At 43.6% G+C, this 21,856-nt stretch overlaps 1 protein-coding gene across 1 annotated transcript in view; it reads right to left on the bottom strand.

Moving 5' to 3' along the window:
- LOC115471189 (pituitary homeobox 3) overlaps positions 1-21,856 on the bottom strand; it is a 192,791-nt gene that overhangs the window by 26,541 nt on the left and 144,394 nt on the right. The window contains exon 3 of the mRNA XM_030204885.1: positions 3,335-3,540. Coding sequence (XP_030060745.1) covers positions 3,335-3,540 — 206 coding nt within the window. The remainder of the gene's footprint in view (positions 1-3,334; positions 3,541-21,856) is intronic.

Here is a 21,856-nt window from a genome sequence, read left to right as displayed (position 1 = left end):
CATGATAGAACTCCTCCCCCTCCATTAATCTCTCCAGTAGCAGAAGATCCTCCGGAGGTATCTCTGTCTCCCTCAGCATCTCAGCAGAATTCTGTTGCTTTAGCTCAACTGCTTACCTTTACTAAACTTCCTGACATTATTAAGGTGACAGATTCTTGTACTGAAGCTCCAGTAGTGGAACCAGCAACGAAGATTACTTTAATTGAATTCGTAAATGGAAGGGATGTTAAAATCTGTGATATCCAAAACTGCAACCTTCTCTGAACAGGTGGTTAATAAAATGGCTAATGTGGGTGCAAATTTGTAGATATTGAGCAAACAAGTTTCAGGGATTCATGGCCAGGTCACGGCCCTCCAGACTTCTTCATATTCCTTTGTTAAAGATTCTCACGTGTTGCATTTAAAAATGGAAATGTTGGAGAATGCTCATAGGTCTTTCAACCTTCGCTTTTTGAAAATTTCTCAGATATATTTGCTTTCCCTGGAGATTCTCCTTAGAAAATATTTTAAAGAGATCTTGGGTCTTTCTAACTCTGAATCTATTTCTTGGAATAACTATTATTATTTATCTACTAAGATAACCAGCAGCACGTGCACCAATTAGAGACACAGGAGTTTGATTTAACCGCATTTTTGGAAGATACACAAAATATTATTACTACTAGGTCCTCTCTCCTGGTTACATTTAAAAATAAGAGTGATAAGTCACTGGTATTGAAAAAAAGTCTTTATGAAAAAAGATGTGAGCTTCTGTGGATTTAAAATTAATGTTTTTCCTGATGCCTCCCAAGCTTCCCAACTTAGGTGTAAGGCTTTGTCTAAGTCTGAAACCTAGGGTGGTAGCCCTGGGAGCAAGTTTTTGTGTTAAAGTTTCTATGCAAATGTATTATCCCCTTGCAAGGGAAAGAGTATGCTTACTGGGAATCTTTGCAATTAGAAAGTTTTGTAGCAGGAAACATTATGTGATTGCAGGAGTTTTAAGTTTTTCTTACACACTATGGTGAGGTATTATCCTCTGATTTCTCTTTTGTCTTCCTAGCTCAGTTGTTTTCACTCCTTGATGTGGGCTTCTAGGTTTTTCTTGTGTATTAGTTTGCTATTATTTGTTCTATACTGTATTCCTTTTTCTTATTTCCTATGTGATAGAAAATTGTTTAAAATTATTAATAAATACCTATGTGACATAAATGCATAGGAGGCGAGTCTCTTTCAATTGAAAGGAAACTGTGGACCGAGGGGGCATAGGATGAAGGTGAAAGGGGATAGATTCAGAAGTAACCTGAGGAAATACTTCTTCATGGAAAGGGTGGTAAATTTGCGGAACAGCCTCCCGGTGGAAGTGGTGGAGATGAAAACAGTATCTGAATTCAAGAGAGTTTGGGACAAGTACATAGGATCTGTAAGGGAGTGAAAAGGAGAGTTGATGGCATGGATGCGCAGACTGGTTAGGCCATATGGTCTTTATCTGCCTACATTTTTCTATGTTTCTATGTAACTTTTAAGTACATATTCAAGCAGTTATGGTAGTCGTCTATAAAGGAAAGTTGACACCCTCTAGCGTACCAAATGCACGGGACAGTTGCACAGCTGTCAGCTCCACCAGTTCCCTGCCCCCTCTGACATTACTTCCTGTTCCGGGGCAGGGGACCGGCGGAGCTGACAGCTGCACGACTACTCCATGCACCCCCAGGTGTTGAGGCTGATGCACTTCGGAGGAGGGGGAGGTGGGTGATGCACCAAGAAGGTGGAAGAGGTTGATGCGCCAGGGGGGTGATGCGCTGGGGGGGATTAGCGGCAACCTACAGGTGGCAGCCGACCTAGGTACACCACAGGTGTACCTAGCCTTTGTAGAATAGCCTTTGTAGAATAGGCTCCCACCAGGTGCCCTCCGGAAGCCTAATTATAGGTGCTCAGTTATAGAATTGACCTTCATGGGAATTGTCTGCTTTAATCTTCATAATTTTCTGTGATCGGTTACACTGCTTCTCTTAGTAGTGAATGCGGGTCTTTAATCTAGCCTTCTGATTGGCGGAGTCAGATTTCACATGCTTAACTCACACTGAATATATCAGAGTAGGTACCACTGATATAAAAACCAATCCCCTGAGATTTCAACTCTGTGGTGATTATTTTCTTTTTTTAACACCTGCTGTGGCATTTAAAATTGTGACCATCATTTCAGCACCAGCTGCTATCTGGACAGTGGCACTGTAAATATGGGTACAGAGTAACCCAGTACCATAATCCTGGCAAAATTTAGCAATGGTACCTGGTAACTATTCAGTTAAATTAGGACAGCCTTTTTTGTTATCCAAGTACTGGTACTGAATATTACTGATACCTGGATAACATTTGGCTATAGCCAGGCTCCACCCTGACCATCCTCCACCCCGACCATCCTGGAACTACCTGAAGAATGCTGAGGTAGCCTGTCTGGATTCACATTGTTGTATGCCCTTTTTTCCCCCCTTTGGTTTTCTTTTAGGGGATGACAGACTTTTTTTGTTCATCTATTTTCTTGCAGAAATCCTTTTGTGCATGCCGGTGCAGAAGGGAGTTTGCTGTCCATTTTCTAAGGAGAGACTAAACGTACTCTACTCTTAGGCATAAGACTTTCTTCTTTCTGAAGAACCTCTTGAAACAATAATGGACACATCAGAAGGAGGAACAGCTTACTTTGTGAAAGTCACATCATTTATTCCAGCTTCTGAATTAAGTAACGGCATGAGTGGCTATTGATAGCTATTCAGCATGTGGCCAGATATAGTTGTTTTTAGTAAGAATTTTTTTACTACTTTTACTATGGAAGCCTATGGTAGCGAACTGGTTTATGACACCCTAAATCTCTGTTAAATCAATCTGGTATCATTGGAACCCATCAATCCAAGGTGTGAACTGAACTCGTTATTCCAGGATAAGTGTTCACATGAGGTGAAGATTAGCACTGAACTCTTACTGGTTTGAAGGAACCATTTCTCATAGGAGGTATCTGTTCATCCACAGAGGGGGAAAAGTGTCCCGTCTAAGAAATAAATTTATCCGAGACTCCTCTAGGCCTAGTCCACTACATCATCTGCTTGACCCTAGTATCCAGGGATGGACTTGGGGCCCCCATCACCAAAACCTGTCACACTGATGTGTCTCAAGCTGGGGTTAAAATTAAATAAAAATAATTTACATTCATGAACGTGTTTTGAACCTATGATCCATTTACATTCATATTGACATCTATAGGCCCTATGTTTTCATTTAGCAATTCACTTGTGAAAATAATAGAAACCCATTGGCCTGCCTAGCAGATAACTAGAGCAAGGAAATGGTGTGTGAAACCTACCCTGACCCTGGCCTCCGTCAGGTTGGTCCAAACAGCAATCTCCTCCCTGGTGCTCATGTCTGGATAGCGGTTCCTCTGGAAGGTGGCTTCCAACTCCTGCAGCTGCTGACTGGTGAAGTGTGTCCGCTGCCGCCGCTGCTTCTTCTTCAGTGAGCCTTCATCAGGATTGGAGTCATCTGTCTGGTTCTGCTGAGACTTTTCTGTGTCTGCAAAAGAAATTAACCACCAGTGATTAAAGTCAGACCCAGTATCCCAGGCAGTTCAAAGCAGATCACTGAACTGTTACCCGTAAGTTTTGAGAAATCTGCTGAAGGTCATGGAGGATATTATTTCTTCATTATTTTTGAATCATTCTTTTAATTCAGTTATTCTGAGTTAGAAAATGGTTTTTATTGCCCATAGATTTAATCATGTTTTGGCACTGGGCCCTTGGTAAAATAAGTACTCTGGAGCAGGGGCATAGCCAGACCTTATGGTGGGAGGGAAAGGGAAATGGGACTTGATATACCGCCTTTCTGAGGTTTTTGCAACTACATTCAAAGCGGTTTACATATATTCAGGTACTTATTTTGTACCTGGGGCAATGGAGGGTTAAGTGACTTGCCCAGAGTCACAAGGAGCTGCAGTGGAAATCGAACTCAGTTCCCCAGGATCAAATTCCACTGCACTAACCACTAGGCTACTCCATGCCAGAGCTTGAGGTTGGGGGCACATTTTGAGTGCCGCCCCATTGCCATGCCTCGCTTCGCCTCCCCCCCCCCCCGCCACCACCTCGTGCCTCCTCACACCTCCCCTCGTCTCCTCGCACCCCCTCGCCTTGCAAATACCTTTGCTGGCGAGGGTCCCCAACCCCCGCCAGCCGAAGCCTTCTTCAGCGCCATCTCCGGTGCAGCTGCATTCCTGCCCTGCTCTTCTTGCTCCTCCTGTCCTCTGCACGCTGATGCTCCTCAGTTTCATGTAAAGGAGCGTCAGCGAGCACAGGACAGGAGGAGCAAGAAGAGTAGGGCAGGAATGCAGCTGCACAGGAGACAGCACTGAAGAAGGTTTTGGCTGGCGGGGGTTGGGGACCCCGCCAGCCAAACCAGGGGCCCGGGCATAATTTGTGGGGGCCTAGGCCCCTGTGGCCCCCTGTAGCTACACCCCTGCTCTGGAGGAAAGATATCAATGTGGGCTACCATTAAGACTGGTAATTTTACTACAAATCATGCTATTGGTTGGTCTGGAAACTAAAATCCAACGGATAAAAAAGCCTCTCAGGCATTTAAAAAAAAACCCTCCACTTGTACGAAAGTAATGGTATATATCAAACACGGTGCTAGTGAAAATCAAAGTCTCAATATATGCTAAAACTAGGCAACCACCAGGAATTCCAACATTGGTCGGACAGGCAAAAATAGAAAAAAGAAGTAGTTATATTAAGAAGTTTTCACATACTATCCAACAAATGCAGCCTGGTGTGCCAAAAAAGATCCCCCATAACGATTTGACTCCCAAATTACTCCAAAAACAACAATTATGGAACTCTCCTAATTTGTTCATTTTAATTACATCCTCATTACTGAATATTATTACTGAATATTATATCTTGTCCTGATATCATTATGTTGTGTTTTATCTATTTATCCACTTCCAATCCTACATGATTTACCTATGCACCTTTATTTGTAATAATTCTGAAATTATTATTCCGTTAAAATGATTGCTATGATATTCTTATGCACCTTATCTGCATCTACATTCTGAAATTCGTATTCTATTGATGTGAATGTCGTTGTAACATTTTGTAAGCCACATTGAGCCTGCAAATGGGTGGGAAAATGTGGGATACAAGTGCAGCAAATAAATAAATAAAACAACCTGACAAACAGCCTTTTTGTTTAGCACATGGCCATTAATGCAAAAATGGAAAAAAAAGCCATTATTACGGCTGCGGTAAAAATGGGCTTAGCACATGGGAAAGGCCCGTGTGAGGATGCTCTAAGGCCACTTTTTACTGCAGCTTTGTAAAAGGACCCCTAACGTTAGGAGTACAAATTCTTTAAAACAGGCCCATAGACATTCAGTGCGAGGGCTCTGCTTGACGTGTGTTACCAAATCAGAACTGAAACACTGTAATTTCCCAATGACACAAGGTTTGCTTATTATTAGCACGGTAAATCCTCAAGTACTCCACCCCGATTCCTTTGGGTCCTTGAAGGCCAAACAGTGAAATATAAAAAAGGAGATGTTCTTGAAATAATTGACACAAAAAGATATTTGGGATGTGCAGCAGGCAGAGGAGTCACTGCAGATACTGCATTAAAGCTCACTGACTTCCTAAAATCCACACTCAGTTTTATTCACCTCTAAAAGCATCAGATCTGATAATACGTATGTCTATTCCAGAGCACTATACAGCTCCCATTACTACTTAGGGCAACAATTTTGACAATTTAAATTCTTTTTTTTCAGTTTTGCAGGGAAAAAAGGAAACATGGAGGGGCATAATCGAATGGCGCCAGCCATCTACATGGGCGGCCATCTATATGGCCGGCGCCGCAAACAGCGGTCCCGAACCGTATTATCGAAAAAGATGGCCGGCCATCTTTCATTTCGTTAATATGGTTCGGGCCGGCCAAATGTCAGAGATGGCCGGGTTTGAGATAGCCAGCATCAGTTTTCGCCGATAATGGAAACCGAGGCCAGCCATCTCAAACCCGGCCAAATCCAAGGCATTTCGTCATGGGAGGGGCCAGCATTTGTAGTGCACTGGTCCCCCTCACATGCCAGGACACCAACCGGGCACCCTAGGGGGCACTGCAGTGGACTTCAAAAATTGCTCCCAGGTACATAACTCCCTTACGTTGGGTGCTGAGCCCCCCAAATCCCCCCAAAACCCACTCCCCACAACTATACACCACTACCATAGCCCTTAGGGGTGAAGGGGGGCACCTACATGTGGGTACAGTGGGTTTTGGGGGGGGGGTTGGAGGGCTCAACACTTACCACCACAAGTGTAACAGGTGGGGGGGGGGATGGACCTGGGTTTGTCTGGCTGAAGAGCACTGCACCCATTAAAACTGCTCCAGGGACCTGCATACTGCTGTCATGGAGCTGGGTATGACATTTGAGGCTGGCAAAAAAATGTTTAAAAATTTTGTTTTTTAGGGTGGGAGGGGGTTGGTTCCCACTGGTGGTCATTTGGTCAGTTTGGACACTTTTTTTGAAGCTTGGTCCTGAAAATAAATGGACCAAGTAAAGTTGGCCAAATGCTCATCAGGGCCGGCTTTCTTTTTTCCATTATCGGCTGAGGGCGGCCATGTGTTAACAACGCCCCCGTCCCGCCTTCGGTACGCCTCCAACACGCCCCCTTGAAGTTTGGCCTGCTCCGCGACGGACTGCAGTTGAGGCCGGCCAAAATCGGATTTCGATTATGCCGATTTCGCCAGACTTGAGAGATGGCCGGCCATCTCCCGATTTATGTCAGAAGATTTATGTCAGAAGATGGCTGGCCTTCTCTTTCAAAAATGAGCTGGATAGCTACAACAAACCCACTTCTTTAAGGGGTCCTTTTACAAAGGCACACTAGCGTTTTTAGCACATGCGTTAAATGTGCGTGCGCTAAATGCTAGAGATGCCCATATATTCCTATGGGCGTCTCTAGTGTTTAGCGTGCACTAAAAATGCTAGCGTACCTTTGTAAAAGGACCCCTAAATGAATATTAGCAACCTTGTACTATTTTTAAACACAATGACTAAACTTTTCCACGACAACACTACATCTACAAATTGTTCTTCCCATTAAAACTACTTTGGATCACCCCAACACTCACAACCACATCTACAATATGTGAACTGGCTATTTTATAATCTACTTATTTAATGTCTCACTAGATATCAAAATCTATATTCAGTGTATGTTAGACCTTCAGAGGTAATACTCAGGAATAAAGTTTTTCACCAAGAGACTTACACCACATTCATCATCAGTCCATTACTTTCATTTTCACACCTCAATTTTCTATTTTTCAACTGCTTTATTTAATTTTATCACTTCTTTTATAAATACTCATCTTTTAAATGTCAGCTTGGGGACTAATCTCTGACATGAAATCATGTTTCACTCAAAGCTGTAGCAAGGATTGCCCCCTAAGCATGCACTACCATGTTGTTTTATTCATTTGATAACTCCCCCTCCCCCTAGCTCACAGTAAAAATCAGCAGGCGGTAAACACACTAGCGTAGCTTTGTACAAGGCACCCCTTGAGAGTTATGCTCCTAAATTGGCCTCTTTGAAAGTTTACTAGGGTTGAGGAGCACTTTTACTAAGATGCAGTACAAAATGGGCTTTCAACATCCTAATGAGGGACTTTCCTGCACACAAAGCCCATTTTTACGGTGCCTGTAAAATAGGCCTTTTTCTATTTTTATTTTTGCTGGTCTCATGCTAATTTTTCCATTAGTGAATGAGACCGGCAAAAATATTGAAATAGAAGCAGGACCACCAGACCCCAAGTACCCTCACCCTGAGCCAAGTGACACAGGGGGGGCTGGAGGCCCGGCGGATCTCCAGTCCCCTCGACTCCCCTGACACAAGTTCGGGGGGCTGGAGATCTGGTGGATCTCCAGCCTCCCCTTACCCCTTAGTGTCCCCTCAAATAAAGCCCTGGTGGCCCAGTGGACTGCGAGTCAAACCTCCCGGTCCCCCAACCCCCCCGACAGGTTCAGGGGGCTGGAGATCCGGGTGGGGGTCTCCAGTCCCCTTAACCCCCCCGGCATCTCATCACATGAATGGAGCCCTGGTGGCCCAGAGGGCCGTGAGTCAAACCCCACCCCTCCTAGTGGTCTTAGCGGCCCTTCCTCACCCCCTACTTTCAGTGAAGAAGGGAGGTGGCCTCCCTCCTCTTCTATCGGCGCCGCCTTGAAAATGGTGGAGCCTAGCCCTGACCAGTGCATTCTGGGATGCGCTAGGCAGGGTTTCACACCATATAAGGATTCCAGTCCTTCCCTGAATCAGCAATTTATACAACAATCTATAACATTTGGATAGTATTTAAAAAGGGTAATTGAAATCACTCATTATTATACTGATGCCCAATTTGCCAGCTTTCCTAATTAAACATTTCTTCATCTGTCTGTTCATTCTGACCTGGTGAAGGGTAGTACAGCCCTACAGTATACTCCTTCCCATCACACATGGAATTCCTATCAATAAGGATTCCACGCTGCTATCTGTTTCATGTAGAATGTTTATTTTGTTAGACTCAATTCCCTCTTTAACATATAGCACAACACCCCCGCCCTCCAATTTGATCAACTCTATCATTGTGATATAATGTAAACACAGTGTCCTATTGATTGTCCTCCTTCCACAAGGTCTCTGAGATGTCTATTATTTCCACCTGTTTATTTAGTGCTATATACTCTAACTCTCCCATCTTATTTTTAGGCTTCTAACATTTGTAAACATACACTTCAAGTTGTGTTTTTTACCTTGCATCTACAAGCTGCTTAGAAGTTGATGGGAATAATTTGCATCCTTTACTCTGCTCTCCCCTTAAACATTCTTGACTTTCTTTCACTGTTGTTGAAACCTCTCTATTAGGATTCCCTAACTGTCCTGTTTCAAGGATACACTACACTGAACCATGCATTCCTGGGTGACTGTCGGCTCACCCCCCCCCCCCCATTTTAGTTTAAAAGCTGCTCTATCTCCTTTTTAAATGTTAGTGCCAGCAGCCTGGTTCCATCCCAGTTAAGGTGGAGTCAATCCTTTCACAACAAGCTCCCCCTTTCCCAGAATGTTGCCCAGTTCCTAACAAACCTAAATTCCCCATCCCTGTACCATTGTCTCAACCATGCATTGAGGCTTCTGAGCTCTGCCTGTCTCTTGGGTCCTGCACGTAGAAAGAGGAACATTTCCAAAAATGCTACCCTGGAGGATCTGAATTTCAGCTTTCTACCCAACAGCCCATTTTCCTATTTCATTGGTGCCCACATGTACCAAGACAGCTGGTTTCTCCCCAGCACTATCTAAAATCATATCTAGGTGACATATGAAGTCCACCACCTTTGCATCAGGCAGACAAGTGACTAGGTAATCCTCAGGTCCACCAGCCACCCAGCTATCTACATGCTTAATGATCAAATCACCAAATATACCCTGTCCTAACCTTTACCTCCTGGGCAGAAGCTCCTGGAGGCACATCCTTGGTGCGAGAGGATATTGCATCCCCTGGTGGGCAGGTCCTGGCTACATGATTACTTCCTACTTCACCAAGGTGACGCTCTCCTTTTAGGAAACCTCCCTCCTCCAAGGCAGCACAGGGGCTGCCAGACTGGAGATAGGACTTCTCTATAGTGTCACTGTAGATCTCCTGTAAGTACCTCTCTGTTTCCCTCAGCTCCCCCAAGTCTTCTACTCTACCCTCAAGAGAGCAGACTCATTCTTTGAGAGCTAGGAGCTCTTTACATTCAGCACACACATATAATCTCTCGCCAACTGGGAGATAATCATACATCTGACACTTAATGCAAAAGACTGGATAGCATCCCTCTCGCTGCTGGTCTGCTGGAAGCATCTTAGTGTTATTGAGTTGTTTAATTAAATCTTGTTACTAGAGATACCAGACTAATATAAAAAGCCTTAAAATTATGTGGTATATTGTGTGATTCATTTAGTGTTTGCTTCTCTGAAAATAATAAAATGTAATTAAAACTCTGTAATGAAAACTCCCCTCTTATTATCCTAATTAGAATAACTAACTATAAATTAAGACTATAAATAAAGAGATGTGCTAGGGATGGGTGAGAGTTGGGGAGGGTGAGTGGGTATGAAGACTGAACTAGGCCCTGCTGTGCCCTCTAGAGGTTATCTGTTAAAGCTGTAGGCTAGTTGTCTCCAAGCTTTTCCATGTAAAAGGCCACAAAGTACATACGAGAAAGCTCCAGGGGCCACCAAAGGATTTTAAGCTTACAAATGTAATTTTAAATACTAATTTTGATTCTATAAGGATATATTTTTTAAAGAATCACTTTATTTTGGCAGTTACAAAAAACATAAATAAGACTTTTTCTTTATTACTATTAATCCTCCCCATCCTACATAAGCCCAAAGGAAAGAAATTATTTTATCCTTAATAGTCCTCTGGATATAAAAGGAAAAAAATGTACCATAGGGGTGTGTGGGGGGGTGAGAGGGAGTCTTAGAAATGTAATATCTTGCATTTGGGGTAGAAAATCCAATATAATAGTCAAAAACAATAAATTGAAACTGTTGAATAAGAATGAAATTTACACTTAATAATTCACACACCAAAAGAGAAAGCAATTTTTGCTCACCTTATGGTTGTGGCCATATGGTCTTTACCTACCATGATTTTCTCTGTTTCTGTGTTACTATTAATCCTCACCAACCCACGTGAGCCCAAAGGATATAACAGGAAAAGAATGTACCAAGGGGGTCTTACAAATGTAAGCTCATATTTACACTGGGTTTCTTCAGCGTGCTCAGCAGTACACAACTAGAGACTAGTACAGCAAAGCAGACTGGGGTGAGAGTCAATTAGTCCTTCAGGAGACCACTGTTTTCCAAGTGAATTATGTGGATAAAACATTGTCTGAAAGTTGGCCACCATGACATGAAAACTTGTAGTCAAGTTAATATGAGGTGCTCCCAGGGGCACATTTATGTTTGCTGATGATGGCATTTTCAAATCTTCATGCTTAATACTTCACACATCAAAACAGAAACCAATGTTTGCTTACCTGATGGATGTGGCTGTTCAGGGCTGAGCTGAGATGCACTGTCGGGAGATTTTGCTACTACTGTGAATAGAGAAAAGGTCCTGCAAAGCTCTACTGGGTCACATGTGACTTTGGGGTCACAATGATATGCACACACATGCACGCACACATGGGAAGAGGTAAGTGACTGGCATTTGCATGTGAGCACACATGTGCATCAATGTGACTACCAGGGGTGGACTGACCATTTGGGCAACCAGGCAGTGCCCAAGGGCCCAGAGGCTCTGCCCAGTTGCCTGCTGCCACTGCAAATTGCAGCCCTCCCTGGCCCTACTTTGAAGGGCCCTGGTGGTCTGGTGGCCTCTGCGTGGGCAGTAAAGAATCCCACTCTTTCCTGCTCACTGCCACTACTCTGCATGGCAGCGCCAGTGCCACCGTGTATTAAAAATGGCTGCCAAGACTTGCGAGACTACCACAGTAAGTCTCAGTAGCCATTTTGAAAACACAGCATTGCTGGTGCGCCATGCAGAATAGCGGCAGCAGGCAGAAAAGAGTGGGATTCTTTCCTGCCCCCGCAGAGGCCACCAGACCACCAGGGCCCTTCAAGGTAGGACCGGGGAGGGTGGCAGCAACTGTGGCAGTGCAGGAGGGGCAGAGGTGCAACAGTGGAGTGGCAGGCAGTGGCCGGGGGGGCCCCGATGAATCTTACTGCCCAAGGTCCCCGACCACTGTCAGTCTGCCCCTGGTGACCACGCAGGCACATGCGATCCAGAGGAGCTTCACAGGGCCTTTTCTCTACCCGCTGGGTATGAGGGCTGCAAAAATGGTCTGCGAGGGCCACATGTGGCCTGGGGGCCGCATGTTGGAGACTATTGCTGTAGGCTGTGACACTTAAATTTCTACCTCTGGCTGAAAAGTTCAAGTTTAAAACTATGAGGAAAAGGGTTTTACTCTAAGGAAACTAGTTAAGGTCAGGGCCACAGAGAAAGGGTCGGGGGGGGGGGGGAAGATTCCCTGGGCCCGGTCTCCATGGGGGCCTGGCACCGGCAAGGCTTCTGGAGACAGGCAGAATGTTCTGTTCCCTTGGTCTGCCTCTCTCCTGCTCCTGTGTGTCAGAGACCCAGGTGATTGCGTTAACACGATAACCCAGGTCCCGGCACACAGGAATAGCAGAGTGACAGACTAAGGGAGGAGCAGACGCATAAAGGTAAGGGGGTGGAGGTGGCGGCAGCCCAAGTGTGTGGGGGGGGGGGGGGGGGGGGTGGCAGCAGCGACTTGACCTGAGTGTGAGTGGGGGAGGGTGGCGGCCCTGATTAAGTTTGCCTTCCTGCAATTTCTCTTTTATCCTCAATCTTTAGATCAACAAAACACAGAGCAAAATAATGTTTTCACTTACCAGAGAAATGTCCTCTTCTCTCAAAACATCTCAGAAGGAAGAAATAGGTCGATAATTACTGACATTACTTAGATTCAATTTCTCCCCTTTCAATAAGGGACGAACAGCTACTTCTTTCAACAACAGAGGCATACACCCTTCACTTAAAGATTTATTTACAATTACAGTATCAGGGTCCAGAAGCTCATTCGCCAATGACTTCATAACTTTAGGGGAACAATCATCTAAAGGGCATTGAGAAAGATTTAAATTATTTATCACACATTTCATTTGTTCCTTAGAAACTTCTGAAATATTAGACCACTTAAAATCCATATTTCCAAGATTTCCTTTTGAAAGTTCCATATCACCAAATGAAAGAACAATATCATCAACTATTTTCCTTTAAAAAAATCAGCAAACATTTGTGGAGAAATATCAACCACAGACATAATCAGCTGGAGAAGATGTTAACATCTTAATTATATTAAATAGTTCATGAGGTGAAGACGGAGCTTTAGAGATAAACTCATCAAAATGCACACCTAATATTAAGGCGCCCACAGTTATGCCAACCATAAATTTGGCATGCGTGTGGGTACATAAATTTGGCAGTAACATGCATAATTGACATTATTTATTTATTTCATAGACTTGATATACCACTGTGGCCAAACAAAAAGGCATAAAATGGTTTACAAAATATAAAATCTACATTAAAAAAGAGGTGATACATGCTAGTGCTGAGTGCTCCCGCATTGGTGATTTCTTTTTACCTCTTGTTGTAATTCCACAATGCCTAAGCGCAGGGGGGAAGCTGCGAAGAGTTCCTCCCTCTCCACTGGCTTGCAGCCCTTTGCATTGCTATTGGGGGGGGGGGGGGCGGGGGAGTAAACAGGAGAGTCCAGTAGAGCAGGAGGAGATCATTCTGGGAGCTGTGTCATCACAGACAGGTGATCCTCGCCTCACCCTATGCTTGGAATAAACTCCCTGAGCCCATACGCCAAGCCCCCTCCCTACCCATCTTCAAATCCTTGCTCAAAGCCCACCTCTTCAATGTCACCTTCGGCACCTAACCATTATACCTCCCATTCAGGAAATCTAGACTGCCCCAATTTGATTGACTGCACTTTTTGCCCTTTAGATTGTAAGCTCCTTTGAGCAGGGACTGTCCTTCTTTGTTAAATTGTACAGCGCTGCGTAACCCGGGCAGCGCTTTAGAAATGTTAAGTAGTAGTTATAGTAGTATCTGCCTGAAGCTTCGGTTGTTTCTCCTCCATTGAGGCCACTGGTAAAGCCGGATATAGGTGACCCTGGACATGCTATGGACTGCCATCAAGAGTTTGCACCAGGATTGCTCCTCATTTGTTTCAATTTCTACAACCTCTTCTGTTGAACTGTGGAACTTGGAGATTAAAGTTAACTCCTGCATCGCCAGGGTTGACATGTTAGCTAAAACTACTGCTAAGATTAAATCTTCTCAATCACTTCTAATACAAGATAAATCACTAATGTTGAGAAAAATTGAAAACTTAGAGAACTCTCAAAGAGGTCTGAATTTAAGATTTTGAAACTTTCCACAATCACTATTGACCCGGTGAGAGATCTCTTTCATAATTTTTTGCAAACGGTGTTAAAATATCCAGAAGTGGCTTTTCCACCTTTGCAAAAAAATATTTTATGTGACCTCAACAAGAAAAAAATACCTGATGTTCCTGAAGACTTGAATATTTCAGAAATTAATCTTCAGAAGTAGATGAAATAGTTAGAGCTACTTTATTAGTTTCCTTTGTTTTCCATCAGGATAGAGACTCAATATTGAGACTGTATTACAAGACAGCAGATACCTCAAATATGGAAGAGAAGGTGTAGGTGTGGATGCAATTTTGACGGAACAAGTTTTTGGATTTACATTCTGCTGTTACCTCTTTAGGAGCTTCCTTTCAAGTTAGATTTCCTTGTAAATATTTGGTGGTATATCAAAATGTTTGGCATATTTTCTATGATTCAGTTCAGCTGAGATTTTTTCTTGAAGGGAAAGGTGTTACTCTTCCTGACGCCCAGCTTGTTAGGGTCATTTTTAGTCTGTTAGTTATATGAGAGGGGTTTCTTAGTTTTTTTCTCCTTTCAACTATCTCTATATATAAAAGGCACCACCAACGTTCTAAATGAAGCCTCCAGCCGGAAGTGTGAAGGGGGAGAAATATCCGGTTTCCCCATGAGTGTCTGCCCCTCCCTCGCTCTCTCTCTCTGTAACACAAACAGTGAAGGAAAACACAGCAAAGCACGAAATCAAATTGCTCTCTCTGTAACAGTGAAGGACTCAGAGGGGGGAGGGGAGAGGGGGGAGGGGAGAGAGGGCAGAAGCCCTCACTATCTCTGTAACACAAACACAGCACAGCAGGAAACTTAACACTGAAGGACTCGACTCGGAGGGGGGAGGGGACAGACAGCACAGGGGAAGGGAGAGAGGGCAGAGGGCAGGGACACACACACTCCCACATGCACACAGAAGAAAACCTTGCTAGCCCCCATTTCATTTGCATCAGAAACGGGGCTTTTTTACTAGTTTCTTATAATTTATATCCATCTTCCAATGGATTTACTTTCTTGGTTCCCTCCTTTGTGTGGGCTACGTTAAAGATATGTTTCCTACATGTTCTTTTATAGAACGATTGTATTGTATTGTAATGTTCTGGATTTCTTATCAAAGTGTTTTCCTTGATGTACTATGTTAATATGCAAATAATAAAAAAAAAAAAAGAAGCAATAAACATTAAACATAAAATGTACAATAAAAGCAGAGTTTAAAAAAATCATATCATGAGGAAGAGGGAAAGGTCAAGGTTAACAGATGAGTCTTCATGGCTTGTTTAAAGGTCAAGTGAGATGGTTGATTACAGATATTGAACAGGAGGTTATTCAATAGTTTGGGGCATGTAAGTGGAAGCCCTGCGTAGGTCTCATTCCATGCTCCCCTTGCAATAAAAGACAGTCATGTATTTACAGAAGAGAGCTTATGGGTCAGATTCTACATATGGCACCTAGAAAATCTGCATGGAAAACATTTCTATAAGTTTCTATAAGTGTTTTTTCTATAAGTGGAGCCTAGATTTAGGCGCAGTATATAGAATATGCTTAGGGTTTTTTTTGTTACATTTGTACCCCGCGCATTCCCACTCATGGCAGGCTCAATGCGGCTTACATGGAGCAATGGAGGGTTAAGTGACTTGCCCAGAGTCACAAGGAGCTGCCTGTGCCTGAAGTGGGAATTGAACTTAGTTCCTCAGGACCAAAGTCCACCACCCTAAACACTAAGCCACTCCTCCACTCTGATATCCTAGCACCTAAAACTATATGCCTCCATTTACACCAATGAAAATAGGACTTAAATCCCAGTGCATAGATTTAAGAACAGAGGGCTATATTCTATAACAATGTACATACATTTTAAAACCCCACAAAATACCCATGTCCTCACCCATAACCACGCCCCTTTCCCCCTGCGCACATTAAAATTTAGGCACAGTGCGTTACAGAATATGCTTAGCGAGTTGTGCATGTTAATTCTGCCAATTAGTGCTCATTATTGCTTTAGTGCTGTTCAGAACGCTGATTGACTTGTTAAGCCAATTAAGTTACGCATGTTGTTACAGAATAAGCTTGGATTTAAGCACAGATCTCTAGGTGCGCTATATAGAATTCGGGGGTAAACGGCGTACTGGCATATACACGAATAATTATGCACCGCCAAGGTACCCGGTCAAAATAGCCCCGACAAAATGGCCCCTGACAAAATAGACCCGACAAAAAAGCTCTCGACACAATAGCCCCTGACATAACAGCCACTGTCAAAACAACCTGCCCACAATATAGCCCTTGACAAATTAGCCCCTTGAAAAAAGGGCCCGATCAAGCTGCCCAGAATATGGCACTGCATTTTTTTCCCTAATAATGTTACCTTGCTAAACAGGATAAGGTTGGTAAGACTATGAAAATGATGACAATATTGTTTTTTTTTAATTAGCATGTTGATGGAAGAATAGCTTCCTTAAACAGCAGAACAGATCATGAATACCAGGTGCTAGCTATTGAATTTTGTTTATTTATATATGCTTTATACAATGCAATGCTGGTAGGAGCCTTTATCAGTGAAGATTTCACTTGTAGTTTATCAACTTGTTTTGTGATGTGTTATTTTTTTCTAGGGGGGTATTTTGTTAAGTGGGCTATTTTGTCTAGGGTTATTTTGTCTAGGGCTATTTTGTTACAAGGCTGTTTTGTCTGGACTATTTTGTCAGGGCTATTATGTCGGGGTGCCCACCTACATGTATATGTGTTAGTATTCTTAATATTTTTGCATGCAACAGACCCATAAATGTTAGCACCAAGTTTACAGAAGATAGGAGTGGAGGAGTGATTTACTGATTAGTCCATCACCTCTGGGAATCAGCTTGCGCTAAAAATCAGCTGGCAGTAAACGCTGAGACGCCCATAGGAATATGATAGGCATCTCATGATTTTTAACATGAGCTAAAAACACTAGCATGCCTCGGTAAGAGACTCCCTTAGATTGTGAGCCCACTAGGGACAGAAAAATACCTGTAAACTGCTCTGATTGTACCACAGAAAGGCAGTATATCAAATCCCTTACTCTCCACATGTGTAAGTATCAGCATCCTACATCTGTAAGTGCCACATTTTACAAAATTGACATCCTGGAAGAGCCTATTGAGGGGCTGAGGGGAAAATGCCTTTTTGTTGAATTTGTGAGCTGCTTTAAAACACCAGAGGGATAACCATAATTGCCACCTCAATACTTTAGGTCCACACGCCAGCATCGGAGCAGATGTGAATACTGACATCTTGATTTTTTTTTAAGTACACGTGCATTTATTGCAGTTGCAAAACCAGAAAAACATGCATACTTTGCTGATTCACCCAAACCATGCCCACAACACACCCTCTTCCAAACCGTTTGAGCTACAATTCTAAACATGTAAACAGCAGCTGTTCTGAAATTGCAGTTTACAGACTTATCTCCAGATTCCATATAGTGCACCTAGCATTCTACACCGAAATCCAGGCATATTCTACAACAATGTGCATAATTTAATTGGCTTAACAAGCCAATCAGCATTGTTAACAGCACTTAACAAGCAATAATGAGCACTAATTGGCAATAATTAGAATTTACCTGCAGATTTATTAACCGTCATATATAGAATCTGGCCCTTAGGGCATTTATATGTGTAACTGTCACTTCAAAAACAACCTCCTATATTCTACATTTCAATCTGTACTCCCTCCTTCTCTTTCACATGTATTCAGCTATCGGGCTCATTTTCGAACAAGAAGGACACCTATCTTTCGACACAAATCGGAAGATGGATGTCCTTCTCATGCACACGTCCAAATCGGCAAAATCGAAAGCCGATTTTGGACGTCCCCAACTGCACTCTGTCGCAGGGATGGACAAAGTTCAAGGGGGGGTGTCGGAGGCGTAGTGAAGGCAGGACTTGGGCGTGCCTAACACTTGGACGTCCTTGACCCATAATGGAAAAAAAGAAGGACGTCCCTGACGAGCACTTGGACGTTTTCACCTGGACCTGTTTTTATTACGACTAAGGCACAAAAAGGTGCCTGAAATGACCAGATGACCACCGGAGAGAATCGGGGATGACCTCCCGTTACTCCCCCAGTGATCTCTAACCCCCTCCCACCCTCAAAAAACACCTTTCAAAATATGTTATGCCAGCCTCAGATATCATATTCAGGTCCATGACAGCAGTATGCCGGTCCCTGGAGCAGTTTTAGTGGGTACAGTGCACTTCAGACAGGCGGACCCAGGTCCATCCCCCCCCTACCTGTTACGTTTATGAAGGAAACAGCGAGCCCTCCAAAACCCACCACAAACCCACTGTACCCCCATGTAGATGCCCCCTTCACCTGTAAGGGCTATGGTAGTGGCGTACAGTTGTGGGTAGTGGGTTTTGGGGGGCTCAGCACAGAAGGTAAGGGAGCTACAGTGGTGGAAATAAGTATTTGATCCCTTGCTGATTTTGTAAGTTTGCCCACTGACAAAGACATGAGCAGCCCATAATTGAAGGGTAGGTTATTGGTAACAGTGAGAGATAGCACATCACAAATTAAATCCGGAAAATCACATTGTGGAAAGTATATGAATTTATTTGCATTCTGCAGAGGGAAATAAGTATTTGATCCCCCACCAACCAGTAAGAGATCTGGCCCCTACAGACCAGGTAGATGCTCCAAATCAACTCGTTACCTGCATGACAGACAGCTGTCGGCAATGGTCACCTGTATGAAAGACACCTGTCCACAGACTCAGTGAATCAGTCAGACTCTAACCTCTACAAAATGGCCAAGAGCAAGGAGCTGTCTAAGGATGTCAGGGACAAGATCATACACCTGCACAAGGCTGGAATGGGCTACAAAACCATCAGTAAGACGCTGGGCGAGAAGGAGACAACTGTTGGTGCCATAGTAAGAAAATGGAAGAAGTACAAAATGACTGTCAATCGACAAAGATCTGGGGCTCCACGCAAAATCTCACCTCGTGGGGTATCCTTGATCATGAGGAAGGTTAGAAATCAGCCTACAACTACAAGGGGGGAACTTGTCAATGATCTCAAGGCAGCTGGGACCACTGTCACCACGAAAACCATTGGTAACACATTACGACATAACGGATTGCAATCCTGCAGTGCCCGCAAGGTCCCCCTGCTCCGGAAGGCACATGTGACGGTCCGTCTGAAGTTTGCCAGTGAACACCTGGATGATGCCGAGAGTGATTGGGAGAAGGTGCTGTGGTCAGATGAGACAAAAATTGAGCTCTTTGGCATGAACTCAACTCGCCGTGTTTGGAGGAAGAGAAATGCTGCCTATGACCCAAAGAACACCGTCCCCACTGTCAAGCATGGAGGTGGAAATGTTATGTTTTGGGGGTGTTTCTCTGCTAAGGGCACAGGACTACTTCACCGCATCAATGGGAGAATGGATGGGGCCATGTACCGTACAATTCTGAGTGACAACCTCCTTCCCTCCGCCAGGGCCTTAAAAATGGGTCGTGGCTGGGTCTTCCAGCACGACAATGACCCAAAACATACAGCCAAGGCAACAAAGGAGTGGCTCAGGAAGAAGCACATTAGGGTCATGGAGTGGCCTAGCCAGTCACCAGACCTTAATCCCATTGAAAACTTATGGAGGGAGCTGAAGCTGCAAGTTGCCAAGCGACAGCCCAGAACTCTTAATGATTTAGAGATGATCTGCAAAGAGGAGTGGACCAAAATTCCTCCTGACATGTGTGCAAACCTCATCATCAACTACAGAAGACGTCTGACCGCTGTGCTTGCCAACAAGGGTTTTGCCACCAAGTATTAGGTCTTGTTTGCCAGAGGGATTAAATACTTATTTCCCTCTGCAGAATGCAAATAAATTCATATACTTTCCACAATGTGATTTTCCGGATTTAATTTGTGATGTGCTATCTCTCACTGTTACCAATAACCTACCCTTCAATTATGGGCTGCTCATGTCTTTGTCAGTGGGCAAACTTACAAAATCAGCAAGGGATCAAATACTTATTTCCACCACTGTATGTTCTTGGGAGCAATTTATGAAGTCCACTGCAGTGCTCCCTAGGGTGCCCGGTTGGTGTCCTGGCATGTCAGGGGGACCAGTGCACTACAAATGCTGGCTCCTCCTACGACCAAATGGCTCGCATTTGGTCGTTTCTGAGATGGACATCCTTGGTTTCGAAAATCGCCGAAAATCAGAAACTTCCAAATCTAGGGATGACCAAATTTAAGGACTTGGATGTCCCTGACAGTATTTTCGAAACAAAAGATGGACGTCCATCTTGTTTCAAAAATATGGGTTTCCCTGCCCCTGGATCGGGACATTTTGCGAGGACGTCCAAATCAAAACTTGGATGTCCCTTTCGAAAATGCCCCTCCAGGTGACACACAAACACACCTGTACTCTGAATATTTACATTTTTATTTTATTAGCACTCAAATTAAAAATAGAGGAAAAAACAGTCAAACCAAGACAGCAGCCCTTTTACTTAACTGATAAGTGATAAAACATCGCACCAGCGCAGCGCTGAAAGTGAATGAAGTTCTCGACACCCACTATATGGGAAACAGGGCGTTTCGGTTCCATAGAACCTGCATCTGAGGTGGTGACAAACTGGGCGCTGAGTAAAAAATTAGCCACGATATTCAAACTGTCAAGAAGATGCCAAGATTTAAAATATTCATTATTTTCAAAAAGATTACTACAGCTGAAGAAGCAGATGATTTTACATTTAGTGCTGCAGATCTGAAATAGCTGGAGGCTATAAGAGATCTCATAGCTGGTTCACTTGGTCTATGATGCCTCAATGCTGAATCTACTTTTGATACAGTTTACATACTATGTTCTCTCTACCATTGATGCTCATTTAAAACACTAATTGGGTTTCTGCCAGGTACTAGTGACCTTGGTTAGCTTAGGAGCAGAATACCGAGTTAGATGGACCATAGGTCTGACCCAGTAATGGCTACTCTTATGTTCTTATTTTGATGCTGGAGACCTAAATTTGGGGTCCCTCAGGGGTCTCAGCTTTGTTATTCAACCACTAGGTCAAATTATTAGCAAGGTGGGTCTGGATTATCTTATATACGGAGATAACATTCAAATCTAGGTAAGAACCTAGAAAGTCAGCTGACGCACCTTACCATATGTTTAAATTTAGGGAAAAATGGATATTGGAAAATAAACAATTGCTAGACCCCCCCCCCCCCAAAAAAAAACAAAACAAATCTAAAGTTCTGTGGGTATCTGACTGCTGAAACACACACACACACACAAATCTGAAGCTGTGGTATGTCCTCCATGGTTTCTTCAGAGTGATTAGTTGATAGAAGTTAAGTCACAACTTAAAATCACAGATGTTCTGTTTGAATCTGAATAAACTACAGTAATACCTTGGTTTTCGTTGACTTCGGTTATCATCTATTTCGGTTTTCATTGATTTGTTCCACGAAAAATTTGTCTTGGATTTCGTCAGTTACCTCGGATTTCATGGGCGTGCCCACGTGACCTCGCTGCTAACTTTGCGAAAACAAAGGGCGACCCACGTCTTCCATATGCCAAGAAGAGTCTTCAGAAAGGTAAATGCCAAGTTAAATGTTCATTTATTCTTTACATTAGTCTTTTATATTCATATGGAAATAATTGCCTTGGTTTTCGTCGGTTTCGGATTTCGCCGATTGTTTTCGAACGGATTATCGACGAAAACCGAGGTATCACTTTGCCTTCTGTGGAGTGGAGGGAGAAGTTCATTCATGGGACCTTGTGCAGTATTCATTTCCTATGGGGCTTGGTCACACTTTGGAGTTTGCTGCTGTTACCAT

This window comes from Microcaecilia unicolor, chromosome 5 (genome assembly GCF_901765095.1).
Source record: "Microcaecilia unicolor chromosome 5, aMicUni1.1, whole genome shotgun sequence".
NCBI classification, from domain to species: Eukaryota; Metazoa; Chordata; class Amphibia; order Gymnophiona; family Siphonopidae; genus Microcaecilia; species Microcaecilia unicolor.
Note: the sequence above shows the minus strand (reverse complement) of the source record. Positions and strands in the feature narration are given on the sequence as shown.